This window comes from Nelumbo nucifera, chromosome 6, assembly GCF_055504915.1.
Source record: "Nelumbo nucifera cultivar China Antique chromosome 6, China Antique-T2T, whole genome shotgun sequence".
NCBI lineage: Eukaryota > Viridiplantae > Streptophyta > Magnoliopsida > Proteales > Nelumbonaceae > Nelumbo > Nelumbo nucifera.
The window spans coordinates 33,735,372-33,753,394 of NC_142654.1; the positions used below are offsets into that span (position 1 = coordinate 33,735,372).

General features: G+C 37.8%; 1 protein-coding gene across 1 annotated transcript in view; it reads right to left on the minus strand.

The window, feature by feature from the left end:
- LOC104606431 (NAD-dependent malic enzyme, mitochondrial) overlaps window positions 1-18,023 on the minus strand; it is a 135,206-nt gene that overhangs the window by 76,290 nt on the left and 40,893 nt on the right. Inside the window, exons 6-10 of the mRNA XM_010271624.3 lie at window positions 14,162-14,222; window positions 12,185-12,288; window positions 11,981-12,064; window positions 10,499-10,605; window positions 9,289-9,400 (exon numbers count right to left, since the gene is read on the minus strand). Of these exons, the coding sequence (XP_010269926.1) occupies window positions 9,289-9,400; window positions 10,499-10,605; window positions 11,981-12,064; window positions 12,185-12,288; window positions 14,162-14,222 (468 nt within the window). The remainder of the gene's footprint in view (window positions 1-9,288; window positions 9,401-10,498; window positions 10,606-11,980; window positions 12,065-12,184; window positions 12,289-14,161; window positions 14,223-18,023) is intronic.

The following is an 18,023-nucleotide window of genomic DNA, read 5'->3' on the forward strand; positions in this document are numbered from 1 at the left end:
CCAAGATGACCTCTGTGAGAGTTCTTCTATCTTTGGCTGCTCACTCAAACTGGCCACTTTATCAATTGGATGTAAATAATGCATTTCTGAATGGAGAATTACATGAGGAGGTTTATATGTCTCTTCCTCCAGGGATGTATGAAACAGATATGAAAGAAAAGGTATGCAAGCTGAAGAGATCTGTTTATGGACTAAAACAGTCCCCTAGAGCATGGTTTGAGAGGTTTAGGACTGCCCTTGTTAACTTTGGCTATGTACAGACACAGTCTGATCATACTCTCTTTGTGAAGAGGAGAGGGCTCCTGGCAATTTACCTGATTGTGTATGTTGATGATATTGTTGTGACTGGTAATGATGTTTTAGGAATTACTGATCTCAAATCTTTCCTCCATACAGAGTTTGAGATCAAAGATCTGGGGGAATTGAGATACTTCCTTGGCATAGAAGTTGCTAAATCCAAGGATGGGATTCTTATCACCCAGAGGAAATATGTTCTTGATTTGCTCTCTAAAACAGGGAAGATGGGTGCTAGACCGGTTGCTACTCCTATTGATATGAGTCATAAACTCTCTGCTTCAGATGGAACATTGTTAGAAGACAAAGGAGTCTTCTAGAGATTTCTTGGAAAACTTTTGTATCTATGCATGACTCGGCTAGACATTGCATATGCTGTCAGTTGCATCAGCCAATTCATGCATGCTCCCCGGGATACTCATATGGCAGCAGCAGAGTGAATCCTGTGTTATTTGAAGGGCTCTCCAGGAAAGGGAATTCTGTTTGCCAAGTATGGTCATATGAAACTTGAAGCCTATACTGATGCTGACTGGGCTGGAAACATTGATGACAGAAGATCTACTTTTGGGTATTGCAGCTTGGTGGCTGGTAATGTTGTTTCTTGGAGAAGCAAGAAACAATCGGTTGTTGCTCGATCTTCAGCAGAAGCAGAAGCAGAATACAAGGCCATGGCACATGGAGTTTCTGAACTGTTATGGCTAAAATCATTGATGGAGGAACTTGGGGTTGAGCATGACAAGCCAATGATGTTGTACTGTGATAATCAGGCCACCATCAACATTGCCCACAACCTAGTGCAACATGATAGAACTAAGCATATTGAAGTTGATAGACACTTTATTCGAGAAAGGGTCTCTTCGGGTGAAGTGTGTCTTCCATTCATCACATCTGAAGGACAGTTAGCAGATTTTCTCACCAAGGGCATTCCCAAGGCAAAGCTTCAGCATGACACTGGCAAGCTTGGCATGATTGACATCTATGCTCAGCTTGAGGGGGAGTGTAGAGAAGATGGGCCGAATGGCCCATAGGTTGTTTATCCTTTCTTATTTTTTATGTTCTTTACTGTAATGGGCCTATTCTTTCTATGTTATGTTCTTTTAATTTCTTGCCCAACTAAGGGCCTCTTTGTAAATTATTAAAGTTTAACTTAATAAAATAGTGTTAGGGGGTAAGAGGAGAGATTAAGGTTCGAAACTCTCTTCCTCTGAACCCTTATTGCCGCCATCTTCTTCTTCATCTTCTCTTCCTTAGAAGAAGGATTTCTGCTGTTTTCTTTTGATTTCTGCATCTGTTCTAAACAGTCCTCTATTCTCAAGGACTGTTTTTCTTCTGCATCAAAATACAAAAGATGATGAAAAGACTAAAACACCCTTGTCCAAGCATTCTCAATAGAAGAAACATGATAAGGTCTCCAAACATCAGTCTGAACAATATCAAAAGCAGAAGCACTTCTTTTATTACTTGGTTTGAAAGAATGTCTACAATGCTTTCCCAACTAACAACTTTCACACCCAAGACAAGATAACTAAAAAAACTCAAACAACTTTGGAAACAAACTTCTCAATGAACTGAAAGAAAGATGAGCCAACTGGTTATGCCAGAGTATAATCTGACTTATTGACCCTGACCCACTACTACTGCTACCAACATGGTGGCTCTGATGTCTCAGAATTTGATCTAGAAGGTAGACTCCATTCACCTCACGACCACTCCTATCGTCTTCTTTAACTCTAGATCTTACAAAGCACAATTACGAGGAAGGAAGTCACTGGACAATACAATTTTTTTGCCAAACTACTCACAAAAATATTAGTATGAAGTCTAGGAACATGTAAGACAAAGGACAAAGTAATGCCATTAGTCACCCTAACTATCCCTTTCCCAGCAATGGGGATATGAGAACCATCTGCTGCAGAAACTCTATCTCTACCAGAACACAACTGGTAAGAATCGAAAAGGGTAGATGCATAATTTGCAACTATAATCCAGGGAGGTCCCTCCTTACCTAAGGTGGATGCATAATTTGCAACCACATATGAACTACTTATATGAGCAAAGGAAGTAGTGTGGTTGGTTCCTAGGTTTCCAGCACTCTGTTTCCCACCTGAAGAACTAGAACTAGTTGAATCCTTCTTACTCATAATCTATCCATACTTTTCCAACCCAGTTCTAACTATTGCCATTGCAATGAACTCCAAGTCATCTTGGGTAAGAGGTCCTGAAGAGTCTTTAGTAGTTTCCACAATTGCATTTTCCCTTCTTGCTCTTGACCTGAGCTAGTAAGACATGTGGATGGAGCTTCAGCAAGTGTCTTTGGTATGCTTAGGCTTCTTGCAGTAATCACACATCAAGTCCTTATCCTCCCTCACTACTCCCCCTGTCTCCATTTGGCTTAGGCTTAACTATACTAACCATAGCCGATTGGTCAACCCCAGACACAAAGGCATAAGCTTGTGAAAGAGTTACACTTTCTCTAGAAAGGATGTATTTCCTGGCAATATCAAATTCAGGGTTCAGTCCATCCAAGAAAGCAAAGACCCTATTCCTTCTCCACCAACTTCTGATAGGTTGTTGCATCCTTCGTACTCTCCCAAGCCACAGTCTCTAAGTGATCTATCTCATGCCAAAGTGTTTTTAGCATGGAAAAATTCATAGCTAGTGGTCTATCTCCTTATTTTGTATTAATCACTTGATTCCTTAACTAGTACACTCTAACTACATTCTATTTCTATGAATAGGTCTCAGTCACACCATCCCAAATCTCCTTTGCAATACTAGCCCACAAAAAATTTTAACCAATGTGAGATAACATAGAATTACATAGCCAAGACATCACCATTTAATTCTCTCGTACCCACCGGGAGGAGTCTATATCAGGTTTATTCTCCTACCTAGCAATGTACTCCAATTTCCCACGAGTACCAATAGTCATCTTAGCTGATTGTGCCCATTCTAGATAATTTGTACCATTCAATTTTACTAATGGTAATAATCCCAGACCCAAAAATGTCACTGGTACTTCTTTCACCCAAACCTAGGTCACCGATGGACTTCTACTCAGTACTCCAACCCTCCATTTCAACTTCAATTAGGTCAAAACAAGAAAAAATCAACTAGAAAGCTTATAGAAAATGTAGAGAAGAGAAATCTCTCTCCTCCCACCTTCTCCCACCAGAGAGAAAAGAGAATCGATCTCTCCAAAGGGCACTAAAACTGCTAGAAACTGAACTGCCCCCTATAGAAAACCTAGAGAAGTCCAGAATTGCCCAGTATCAAGTCAAAAATGAAGAGTCCAACTTGACTATGACTCTTTCGCGCACTCTAGTTCTTCTTGATTTTGATGCCAAAACACAAATCACTCTCTTGATGACTGGAACCCACTAAAAAATCCAAGAACTGAACAATCTAAAGTAGATCAATCAGCTCTTTATCTCCTCATACAATCGACCAATCTATGACTGCATGGATAAACTCCAAGAAACCCTAGCCTTGCTCTCATACCAAGCAGAAATCTGCTGAATCAAAAATCTGCAAAGAAAAGAAGAGTTTCTTGTGGAAGAAGAGAAATAGAAGAGAAGAAGTTGAGAAAGAAAGAGAAAATCAGATCTGGCCGTCCTCTCCCATTGATATTTATATTGTTCCAACTTTAATAAAGTAAGAAAAGGAGAAGAAATGAGGGAAGATTAGAAAGGAGAAATCTATTCACTTCTCCTTATTGTTGACCCAGGTTATATTAGCATTCTACTAAGGCTGAAATGACTACAATACCCTTAGGAAAGTTACAGCAGATATAAGAGAGAAAGAATAACATGAAAAAGACAATACTGCCCCTGTTAACTACTTCTAACAATTCTAACACTCCCCCTTAAGTTGGAGCATATATATCATAAAGTTCCAGTTTGTTACAAATATAGTCTATCCTTGAGTGACCCACACTTTTAGTAAAAATATCAACTACTTGGTCTTCAGATTTAACATAGGGAGTAACAACCACTCCACTTGTCACTTTCTCTCTCACAAAATGGCAATCAACTTCAATGTGTTTAGTCCTTTCATGAAACACTGGATTAGAGGCAATATGTGCTGCAACTTAGTTGTCACAAAACAATTTAATGGGTTGACAAATTGTGATATTCATCTCCCGAAGAAGATGCTTCAACCAGACTAGCTCACAGGTAGCATGGGCCTTGCCCTATTTTCAGCTTCAGCACTACTCCTAGCAACTACATTCTGCTTCTTGCTCTTCCAAGTAACAAGATTTCCACACAAGAAAGTACAATAACCTATAGTAGACTTCCTGTCCATTGGAGACCTTGCCCAATCTGCACCTGAGTACCCTACCAAAGAAAGGAGATGCCAGGCCTAGTGATGGTAAGATAGATCAACTTGCCTACTAGTCTCTGATACCTTGTAGGGTCTTCTAATGGCTCCCCCTGACTATCAGTCATCTTCACATTGGGATCCATGGGAATTTCAACTGGCTTGGATCCTAACAACCCAGTTTTATCCAGCATATCTAAAACATACTTTCTTTGGGACAGAGAGATTCCCCACTTCGATCGAGCTACCTCAATTCCAAGAAAGTACTTCAAGGTTCCTAGATCTTTAGTTTGAAAGTTTTGCTGTAGGAACTATTTCAACTCATCAATTCCATGTGTATCATTGCCAGTGAGAACAATATCATCAACATACATTGCTAGAATGATCTTCCCAGATGACGAGTCTCTACTAAGCACAGAGTGATCAACATTGCATTGATTCAAGCCAAAATCTTGCACCACACTACAAAAATGACTGAACCATGCCCGTGGTGATTGTTTCAGCCCATAGATAGCCTTCTTCAATCAACACACCTTTCCTGACTCCCCTTGAAACCTAGAAGGCTTCTCCATATATACATCCTCTTGAAGATCACCATAGAGAAACGCATTTTTGACATCAAGCTGAAATAGGGGCCAACCATAGTGGGCAGCTAAAGAAATGAGCACTCGTACAGAACCTATTTTAGCCACAGGAGAGAAGGTTTCTAAATGGTCCACACCATAGGTCTAAGTATACCCCTTTGCAACAAGTCGATCTTTGAACCACTCAATACTGCCATCTTGACAGTGTTTAACTGTATATACCCATCGACAGCCAATGGCCTACTTCCCAGGTGGTAAGGAAGTGAGATCCCAAGTATTATTGGATTAAAGAGCATGAGATTCTTCATCCATCGCCTTCTTCCAGTTAGGAGATGAGTGGGCTTCCTGTAGAGAACACGGTAGAGAAATAGAGGATAGAAGGGAATGAAACGTTGATGTGAAGGAGACAAATGAGGAAAGGAAACATACCGAGAAAGGGGTGATCTATACAAGTACGCTTACCTTTACGAAGGGCAATAGGAAGATCAAGATCTGAGGATGGTGGATCTGTCAATGGCAAGGACTCTAGTGGCATGTCAGAATCTGGAGCTGGATCAACTATTGGCGACAATTCTGGTTGTCTATCATGTCTAGAGTACACTCTGCGAATAGATGGTTGAAAAGGCTCCTCCATAGTAGGCAAGGGAATAAAGACATCACCAGATTCAGAGGGAAGAGGAATAGAAGGAGAAGGTTCACGTCTAGAGAAATAGGGTAAACTCTCAAAGAAGGTAACATCTGAAACAACAAAAGCTTTCCGTAAAACAGGATCATAGCATTTGTAACCTTTTTGAGTACGAGGTTAACCAAGAAAAACACATCTAATAGCTCTGGAGTCAAGTTTATCATGGCCTAGACCCAATTTGTGAACAAAACACACACAACCAAACACACGAGGAGGAAGAGAGAAAGTCGAGGTGGAAGGAAACAAGATAGAGAAAGGTGACTCGCCATCTAGGACTGAAGAAGGCATACAATTTATGAGAAAACAAGAGGTGAGAATTGCATCACTCCAATAGATTTTAGGAACTGACATTTGAATCAACCAGGCCCGAGCAGTTTCAATCACATGGCGATTTTTTCTCTTAGCCAAACCATTTTGCTGAAGAGTGTGTGAACATGAGAACTGATGTACAATACCATGAGAGTCAAAATAAGACTGGAAATTATTATGAAAGTATTCCTTGGCATTATCTGAACGAAACACTTTAATGCATACACCAAACTGATTCCTTATCTCAGCACGAAAAGATAGAAAAATAGAGATCAACTCTAAACGATCCTTCATTAAGTAATTCCATGTCATTCTTGAATAGGACCCCAAACATCTGAGTGGACTAAAGCAAAAGGATTCAGGACTCTCTTATCATCCCTAGGAACAAAAGACACTCTATGATGTTTACTCAACTGACATGACTCACAATCTAGCTGAGTTACAGACTCCAAGGTTGGGACTTGCTTTTTCAAAACACGTAGGGAAGGATGACCAAGACAACAATGCCACTGATGTGATGTAAGAGAGGAATGAAGAGCCTTCTGAGGACCATGGTCATCCAAGTAGTATAGTCCTCCAACTTCACGACTACCACCAATCGTTTTCCCCATCTTGAGATCCTGAAAGACACAATATGAAGGATAAAATGTTACTGAACAATGACGGATTTGAGTAAGCTTACTTACAGACAAGAGACTAAAGGGAAACTTAGGAACATAAAAAACCGAGCATAAACTAAGGTCAAAACCAAGAGACACATTACCAGTACCGGTAATAGCAGAAGAAGAACCATCAGCTAAGATAACGGTTTGAGAGGTAGAAGGTGGTGACAATGATACAAACATATCTGAGGAGCCAGTCATGTGGTCTGAAGCTCCAGAATCAATTACCCAGGGTGAAGGTGAAGAACTAGAAGCAAGACAAGCAGTACCTGACTTCACAAGTGTAGTAGTGGCAGGACTAGAAGAAGCAGACTAGCAAAGCTTTTCATACTCCTCACGTAAGATAGAGATTGTGCCTTTATCCTTACCAACTTTGGAAGTAGGAGCATCTTCAGTCACACTAAGACTCCCAAAATCACCTTCCACCATTGCTTGGTTAGCCAAGGAAGATGGGGGCCATGAAGATCATAACAAAAGTTGACTGTGTGATCTTCTCGTCCACAACGTGAGCACTCCCAAAATCACCTTCACACTAAGACTCCCACTACCACTACAACCACCACCACCCCTTGCACCACCGAACTCTCTACCACCTCCTCGTGCACCTCTGGGCCCAAGTCCAAAACCCCTCACATTTCCTCCACCTCTACCACACATATGTCTACCAGGAAAACCTCCTCTAGAAACCACCATGGTTGATCTCTCTGAACGTGGGGGATGATCACTATGTGGATTTGAGGCTCTCCTTATGCGAGAGAAAACCTCAGACAATGATGGAAGATCACTACTCCCTAAGATTTGGGCTGGCATTGGTTCAAATTCAGACCTCAACTTAGATAAAAATCTTGCTACATCTAGATATTCTCGTTGTTCTTGTTGAGTCTTCAAATCAATGGATAGGGGTTGATGAACATTGAGCTCATTCCTTAAGCTTTTTAGAGAAGCATAATATTCTTCAACACTTTTATCCCCTTGTTGAAGAGAAAAATAGTCTTGGTACAATTTGTATATTCTTGTGACATTGTCTTGTCCAGAGTACAATTTCTTGGCATGGTCCCAAATCTCCTTGGTCGTGTCTAGAAACATAAGGTTTACACTAATGTGATTCTCCATACTATTCCAAAGTGATGTCATAATTTGGGCATTCTCTTGTACCCATTCATTGTACCCTTCTGATTCACTTTTCAATCGACCTTCCTTAATGTACTTCAACTTGCCTCTTGCAATGAAAGATACCTCAACCGACTTGGCCCATGGGATATAATTAGTAATATTGAGTTTCACCATAGTTAATTGGTAAGTCATGAAATCTGATTGCACAACTCCTGTAGGTTTAGTGGTACCATTTGATGAAACCATGAGTGAGAGGAGATCACTGATTTGTCACCTAGGCAAACTGTCAAACAGTTGGTATGCAACTACTGTAACACACCTTATTTTTTTAGGAAAAACACCAAGAATCATCAGCCCTCTACTTTAGAAACACTTGGTTGCATACTTACCACAAGGTGTCACCACAACAAAAACCACTATAAAATCACCACACATTGAGGAGAACCTACCTCACAACTCAAAACATCACAAAGCTGCTCTCTTCAAACTGCCAAATAGAGGGCTTTTAGAAAAACACCACCAACTCACACAACACTACAACTTGAGGCATTAAAGCCTCTTTTCCAAGTGGCAATCATTCTTCTTTAAGTCCTTTTCCTTTCCAACAAAGAATAGAGAGCACACTCCATTCCTAGCGCACAAAAAGTTGAGACGTGAACAGCACAATCAACCTCAAGGCTCTGATACCATTTTCCAACTTTAATAAAGTAAGAAAAGGTGAAGAAAAGGATAGAAGAAAGAAAGAGAAGAAGATAAGAAGAGAAAGGGAAGGGAAAGAGGAGAAAAGGAGAAGAAAAGAGGGAAGACTAGAAAGGAGAAATCTGTTCACTTCTCCTTACTGTCGACCCAGGTTGTATTAGCATTCTACTAAGGCTGAAATGACTATAATACCCTTAGGAAAGTTACAGCAGATATAAGAGAGAAAGAATAACATAAAAAGACAATAATGCCCCTTTTAACTACTTCTAACAATTCTAACATATACTTTAGGTAAAAAATAAGTACAATGACTAATATGCCCTTATAGGGCGACTAACACATAAAATTCCATAGAAAACTTAAAACATCACTCCAAAGAGTTCCAACAAGAGTTTTGTGGTCCCCACTTACTATCTAAACAAATAATAAATAAAAATAACTAACAAATCTGCACAAAATCCTCAACACCCTTTAACATCTTCATTTTCCTTCATTCGTAAGGTATTGTAATCTTGTCTCTTTGGAACATAAATAAGAGTAAAGAGTTAAAGTATGCATGAATAAGATGTCCTGTTTGATTAAGTCTTACAACTTCTGGTGATCATTCAAGGTGAACACTCACCATAGCATCAACCACCCAGAATTGGCTTCTTGCACTTTCAATAGCAGACTCGCTATTGCCCAGCATCCTTGCCATGGTATTACATGCTGTGTTAGCAACTCCTATTCCTGCACTGCATGATGAGGGTAAAACATGTCTCAAAACCTTACACTAAGACAGAAAGGACATTATTGAGATGGAAAGCTCTTCAAACATCTATATTCATTTTGTATGGACCACTAGGATAACTGAAATGTCTAGAGGTAGAAATAGTGTTGATTGTTATGCTTTTAATTCAAAATAAGACCAACAGAAGCTGTTAACAGTGGGAGCAGACATATTCCATAAACCAAGTGATCTGTGCATCAATACCACCATAGTATAGTTAAAGGATGAAGGAAGGAGGAAGAAAGACAATGAAGCACTAACATTCTGTACCACAACCATGATGCATGCTGGGAGACTTCTGTACTCTAATCTTACCTGTTCTCTAACAATCAGCTTCAAGCTGCTGGTCCTCTTTCCGGTGGATAAATGGGAGGTATTTTGTGCCTTTTGACTTTAATTAAAATCAATGAATGCTCTTGGTTTTCTTTCAAAACATGAAGTCTCCTTTTTTTATTCATTGGGATACACAACAGGGGTAGCCGTAGCCCATCCCCCATGCCCATGACCCCCCCCCCCCCCAACCCAGGTGAAAGTGGAAATTTGATCCCAAGTCTCCACTACAACCAGCTAAAGACCTTAGTAGCTGAGACAGTTGACACCTTCAACATGAAGCTAAATCTTAGTTTTTGTCTGTGTGATAGATTATTTAGTTGATCTATTAGAACCATTTGTACTTTCTATGAGTATAAATTTTGCTTGAGCCCACTGTATCATGTAGTTTATGCTTTACAGGACAACTTTCCATCATATTATTTTGTCTATTAACCTTAGTTTTATTAGCTTCTTTTGATGGTTAGGAACAAGATAATAATTTAAACAGATTACCTATGCTTCCTCTATCATTTCATAAAATATCATTATATTTTTTGGAGTATGTCACAATTTTTCCTCCATGTCTAATTTTTACAGTATTTCCATACAACATTTTCAACATGTTTCCTATATTTGGATGACTGATATTTTCACCGACAACAGCATCTTAACCTTTGGACACTTGGATTTGGTACATGCCAACATAACACTGATATAAAGTTTCACTTCAAGTATGGGGTTAGTATCAGACCTTCCAGCACCAGCAAGAACAATCTTTTGCTTTGGAAAGTCTATCATTGGTTTTCCTTGTGCTCTTACAGCGCCCAAAAGACCAGCTATTGCAACTCCTGCTGTTCCCTGTCATTAACTTATATTGAATCATGATGTTTAGCCAAGTATAAAATGATTATGACATCTTAATGTCTTTATCACACACTAGTCTTAAACTTGTGGATGACTTTAAGTACCTCTTGCTATATAAGATAATCTGAATACACATGCAATGAAATGCATAATCTTTACCTTGTTTTTATTGCACCAACTTCTGAAAAGTTAACCATGATTAAATAAAAGGAAATGTATTGATCAGAAAACACAATGTGTAATTTAATATTCAACCAAGGACAACTGCATCCCAACACTAAAACAACATTTTTTCAATTTAGGATTCACTTTCGTTTTTACTTCTAGGAGTTCATAGAGCTCAGTAATATTCCCTCAATATCTCGAGCCTGACTGAGCTCCACAGTATGAGAAGCTGAAAGTTTCAATAGGTTCCCTATCTATTTTTCTTCTGTTAACTGTATAACTTTTATTGAATTATAAAAGAACATTGTATGTACAACATGCCAAGCATCTTTATGCTTAGGATGTAACCAAATAACCTAATCCATTTCTGTTTGTATATTACAAAAGAGCCCAAAACGTTTCTATTGTGTTCACCCCTTGCCACGCCAATCTATCAGCCATGTTGTTTTTGATTGCTTTACCCTTTCCTGTGCCCATCCATGCAGAAGTGATTGTACTTCAGTTCTTAGTGAATCTCCATGCCCAGTCAGTCCCAACTATACTGCAAGTATGTTGCTGTTTTCATCTAAAGCACTTCCTATGTCCAAGGGTCCCGGGTTCCAAAGGCAGCAGCCATCAGAGTCTAGTTTTCTGTAACCATTTATAGGCAATTCCACTGCATATGAATCATCTTTTGCCTTGATGACTGAGCTACTATTTTCCATCTAAGTATGTTGTCCATTGAATATGATGCAAACTCCTTGGTCTTTATCCAATGGATTACTCTAACTGTTATACATTCAATGATTGATTGTTTTGCAAGCTACTTCCCATTAAAGATTCTTGCATTTCTCTCCTTCCAAGTTGTCTAAATAATCACCACCCCTGTGGATAACCACATTACCTTCCCATTCCTTCTTGGTGAGGTGAGAGGTGTCACGTTAAATCAGTGTTCTAAACCTTCATTGACCTAGACAGTCAAACCATTCAAACTGTACAGCATTTTACTAAAAAAATCAGAAAACAGTAGGAATGATGGCCGTGAAAACCAGTTCTCTACAATCTATGAGCTATGGAATCATTGCAGATTTGTTCACAAACAATTAGAAAAATGATAACCTTTCCTCGGAATCTGTAGATTAAAGAAAAAGATCAAACAGATATACTGGGTTCCACTGTGTATATCATACAGTGCCATTAAATACCACGATAACAGGTGTTTTACCTGCACATCATCATTAAACATTCGGTAGGTATGCCTATAGCGCTGCAGTAACTTGAAGGCCCACTTACTTTGGAAATCTTCAAACTGTCCATATCCATGTTATGTCAGTACTTCCTCATCCAGGTAAGCAGCATCATGTAAGAACCACTTTCAAATATTCAGAGCAGTAATTGATAATAGCCATGTATAAATAATCCAAATTACCTGTACAATCACATTTGGCCAACGAGTAAACACAGCCTCCATAAATTCATCAATAACGGAAAGATACTCCTCGCCATCAAGGCGGTGTTGTTGCAATCCCAGGTCTAATTAGAAAAAAAAAATTAATTACAAATTTGATGAAAGAAAGAGCATATAATATTGTTAAGCATAAATGTTGATTTAAATAGTTTTAAATAATCAACATGGAGTTCAGACTGTGTTGATCAGAGGAGAAACTAGATGACTAGTCCATTTATGTGGAACTAGAAAAGCACAAGGTTGATGTTAAAGAGAATTTAGGGAATAAGGTTGAGGAATAAGTGGAAAAAAAAGATGCTGAAGGTAGACATTAACTGAATGAATTCTAAAGGGGGATTTAAATATGATAATCAATAAAGAAATTCAAGTTGGAAAAAGGCTGGGCTTCTTCTTTCTAGGTGGTGAAATTTGCTAAAAAGTTTGAATTAGAAGGAAGAGATAAGAAAAAAGAGTTTCAATTTGTTCACAAGGATCCAAATGTTGGATGCCAAGAGTATGGCTCTTCTACTTTTGGTGGGAAACTGTAAGGGATTCTAGAGTTAAAAAAGAAAAAGAAAATGATCGGTCCAATTTTGTTGAAGTGAAGAATATGAATTTGGGGAGTTGTAGGGCAAGGAGAGTTGAAGATGTAAAAGGACAACATTGGATTAGGAGAGAAAGTATGGAGGTAAGGGAGCTATTGAGGTGGGGATCCAAAGATTCTTTATTAGTTTTCTTAAGGTAGTAGTGGTCTGCTTAGAGTTGAAATTGATGACCTGGAAGGTAAATTGTTAAGGGTGCAGTGAGGTGGAAATTTGAAGATTTTACTTGTTTGAGGACCGAAGCATTTATCAGAAATTTGGAAGATAGCCAATTCTGTTGGTTTATTTTAGTTGAATATTTGTTGGGTTTCTTTGTTTCTTTTCTTGTTTTAGTCTGGGCTATGTTGCAGATAGGTAGTATTTGAGTAAGATGAATGAATAACTGCTATTTCCATTTGAAGGTCCCATGGCATTTACTGATTTACACTTTGGTTGCATAATGAATCATTTTGGTGGGTTGTGAGTTTTTACAGTGAGATTTTCCTGTTTGTATGAGTAGGATGTTTCTTTTTTTATTGTATCTCTTCCTTCCAAGGAGATTTCTTATCATCTACCCTTGTATTCATTTTTATTTTTAATGATTTTTTTCCTTTATTATCTAAAAATGTTGATTTAAATAGTTTGAATATCCATTGTTTGGTAAGTTAAACTTGATCTAGATATAAGGAATTCTCATGCACAAGCTTGTATAAATTCTATATTTCTATTTACATATAAAATGCAAAATAAGTAAACAATTTCAGAGTATTTGTAAGAACTTTGAAAGTTGTGTCCTACACTTAATTAGGGACATAATAGTCTTTTTACACCAAGACTCAAAACATATAAATAAGGTGGTCGGCTGGGAGAGGATGATTTTTCTCTCCATCTGTTCTCTCTATTTTCTTCCTCTTCTCTTCCTCTCCTCTATTCTTTCTCTCTTGTTTCTGACCTAGAACTGAACCAGTGTTAACCAAACCATTAACAGAAAGGAAGGCCTAAAACTATAAATGAAATTAAGGAATTGACTAGGAAGTATCTTGAGAAATATTATTTGTACAGGCATCAAATAGTTTCTTCTATACTATTTTTGAGCCACCAACAGAGTAGCTTCTATAATACTTTTCGTTGAGGGTTCAGTTCCAAACAAAACACTTAACACATTAAAAATCAATTACTTTCTTGTTTGACAGCCAAATATGAGAACCACAACCCTTTAAGTAATAAGTACTCCATATAGGAAAGGAAAGCATTTATTTTTTTGAAAAGGTAAAAAAGAGAGTATTTATTGAGTAAATAATTTATTTAAAATTATTACAGTCTCTACTTACATATGGTATTTATATTATTTCAGACACACAGTAGGCAGAGTCCTTACATAGGGGATGTTTAAGAAGCATCTCATTGTTAGTTCCAACATCAATCATCACAGGAAGTACCTATTAAAGGAAAAAAGAAAAGGCTAAGAAATTCCATGGCTAGACACCTACTCACAAAATGAATTACAAAATGCGAATACCAACCATAATTAACAGAAAATATTGATTATGATTTATGACTTACTCTTTGTTCCTTATAAGAAGCCAGGAGTCTATAGCCAAGAGACAGCACAGGTAAAGAAAAACACAACTGAAACATAAGCATCAAGAACTTGATGATAATGAAATCCTCTGGGAATTGATGAACTCTTAACCTCTTTAGTGCTAGCACTGAAGTTATGAATTCAGGCCATGGTTACCATAAGAATTTACACTAAACATAGACTTAAGAGAAGAGTAATCCAAGCATCTATGTAAATTGTAAATGAAGGTCATCGTTGGGTGGTTTTAATTCTTGATAACTAGGGTTGCTTTGTTTGCAACAGGGCAGGTGGTTTTTGGGTTTGTTGTAGGTGATGTAAAGGTTTCTGGATTTGTTGGGACTATAAAAATGATTTTTAGGTTGGTTGGTTATGGTTCTTTTTCTTCTCTTCTTTTTTCATGTGGTGAATTAAGGTGATTCTTTTTTTTTTAATGGCCAGGTAAACTTGGGGTGAAGGTGGGATTTGATCCTAGGTCAGTAGGAACTACATCTACTAACTTTACCAGCTCCATCTGAGCCAGCAGCTGAGTTCTTTTTTGGTTTTGTGAGGCTTGGGATAGGGTATATTGGCCCACAGGTTGGTTCTTTTGCTCTTCATTGATCAAAAACTAAGTTTTCAAGAAAAACAGTGTAACATGAGATATCTGATGTAGAGTAGAGATCTGCAACTTATTTTTCATGAAATAGAATTTATGTATTGACACAGACATTATATCTCTATTCCCTGATATCAAAACTCCTCATAATAACTACTGCAAAACATCTCCCTATGTGGTATATTCATATGTTACATATTATATTGTATTTACTTTATTACACACTGTGTAAATCATGTATGTGGGTTTTTGGCAATTGGTACCCATACTCCAACCTGATTGTAAGCATTCAACTATGGTTTAAGTTTTTCCTGATTCATTATTCCATCCTAACAAAGTTGGAGAACACATGAAACCATCACCTGAAATAAGAAAGTGATAAAAATGACCTCATTCAGTTTCCCCCACCCTCACCCATCCCATTCTCTTTTCCTCTTTCTCCACTCCAAATGTAATGGCTTTTCAACCAAAATCAGTCATATCTAGGAATGTCAACAGATCAGATTTGGTAAGGAAGTGACTTAAACCAAACCTGACCAACCCAATTATTGAAATGCTACAATGTCAACGGGTTGTGTCTGGCATGGAGCAGACGCAACCCAAACATGAGCCAAACCCCGATTAAGGCTGACAATTAATGTGGGTTTACTACTTACCCAACCCATTGACATCACTCATCCAACAAAGAAGGTTGTATTCAGCTATCTTTTCTCACCAACAAGACAAGGCTAGAGCATTTTAAGGTGGAAAAGTGGATATGGGTTTGATGGAACTGCCCCATTAACTCTGCAGCACAGGGAACCCAGGACCTTGTAGAGTTGGAAGAGTTTTCAGAAAAGTGTTCTTAAAACCTTCCATCAGAGTAGTGGGTCAGTGGTTCAACTGTCCGGATCAAATGGTTCAAACTAATAATGGAAATGCCTAAAAATTAAAAGAAAAAAACAGCAAAGAATTAATATTTGACCCATGATCCACTAACCAGATCAAAAAGTTCAGTGGTTCAACCAGTCAGGTCACCAGGTCATTGACCAAGTGAATTGTTTTTCTTCAGGAAAATGGATCAGCAGTCAAACATACCCAGAGTTCTGGCCAGGTAACAGGTTGACCAATCCAATTGGCCCATTCAATCATAGGTTGAAAACACAGTTCAGAAATTGTGAAGGGAGCATCCTAGCTATATATTCTGGATCTATTGGATTGAGAGATTCAACCAGGGTAAAGTTGTCAGCAGTATTATGTCGTGTAAGGATTATAAAATTCCTTATATGGGTATTTTAATTGACAAGGATTCACATGTAATCATAAGCTCCTTAAAAGAAGTCAGGTTTGTTCATTAGAACATAGACATTTTTAGGGAGATCAAGAAGCTAGCCTTGGAGATGAGGACAAGATGTATATGAACATGAACAGCTAAAAGCATAGATGATGGTAATGGGCTTACAGAACAAGGGGTGAACAGAAACCAGATGTATTGGGGTTTAATTCCCCAAGGGGAGAGTTGTTAATGGAAAAAAGTAATGGTAGTTAACCAAGGCTAACCACTTAATTGGGGTGCATGGCACACAATATCTTTAAATCATTCCTTATGCAGATATTAATAAATTAATGTGTTATCAAAACACATAGCTGTGACAAAGGGAATGTACTGTAGAGGCAGTCCATGCACCAACAAACTCGTATATGTGAACCCTATGATCAGACAAAATATAGATATATCATGGATATCATGTTATTATATTTCCATTTTGGTAAAATGTCAGACTTATTTGCAGACAATTGATGGAATCTAAAACCCAATCAATATTGTTACAACATATATTACAAGCGCTGCAATCAAAGTTTTCAGAACCAAATCTACTAACCAAATGTGAATGATATGATAATTTTGTCATAATGTTTAAACATCTGACTTTTTCTATTGGATTTTTTTTTTATTTCACCAGAGTGAACATGGAGGATAAACATAATTGGATCACATTTTAATGAAAGAGGCTGTTTATTCTATTAGATCTTTATCAATGCCCAAGACTGATAAGCCCTTTGCAAGGAGACAACATTGCCCCAAGAAAATACATAAAATGTTTATTCCAACAAAAATATACTTCCACTTATCTCTTTAAAGGACCTTGGAGGTTCATGAAAACAAAATACTAAATGTTATATAGTACAACAGCAGAGGATTTGCATGGCCAAACCCAAATAGTTGGAATAAGGCTCCATTGAGTTGAAATAACATGAAATGTAAAAGCAATATAAATTACTAAAAGTGATTTTAGAATATAATCATATTAGCATTGAAGATTGTTTCAAGAATCAAATAAACCACCACCATGGTGCATGTTAGGACTTTTTAGAGAGTTGAAACCACCATTTGTAAGGTCCTGAATAAATACAAGGTAGGAATGGAGGTCTACCTTAGATAATTGAATTGTGAACTTGGGATAAATAATACAAAAACTAACAGGATGAAAGGTTGAAGACCAAGCACAGAGGCAATGCTAGTTTGAACAAAAGCAGTATGGATTTTAGTGGATTAATCATGGTAGCTCAGAGATGGCAATTGGGGTTGGGGAAGAAGACTTGTGAAACTTTTGTCATTTAAATATTCCATCAGATGGTTTCACGGATATTTAGTTCTGGAGCAAACAGATGTAAAGAATCAAAAAATCCTAGGAAATGACAATAATATAAAATATAGGATGTTGCAATAAGGTTAAAATATGGGGATATCCATACAAAATAAAATCCTATATATAATATAAAATGATATGTACTAATTGCAATCAAGGCAGAATAACAGCAACTAATCAGTGGCAAAGAGATGAACTGGCAAAAGAAGCATGCCAAGTGGGATGATCTTGGGCCGGGCCGGGCTTAGCACCTGTGATAAGAGCTAATGTCCAGGGCCAGGTCTGCATGGACCTGGGCCAGGCTTTGGGCCTAGGTCATTAAATAGTACAGATTAGATATTTATAATATTATATATACATCATATGATATATGTATAAATTCATCTTATACTTTATATAATATACAATAACACAGATATGTATGTATCTATAC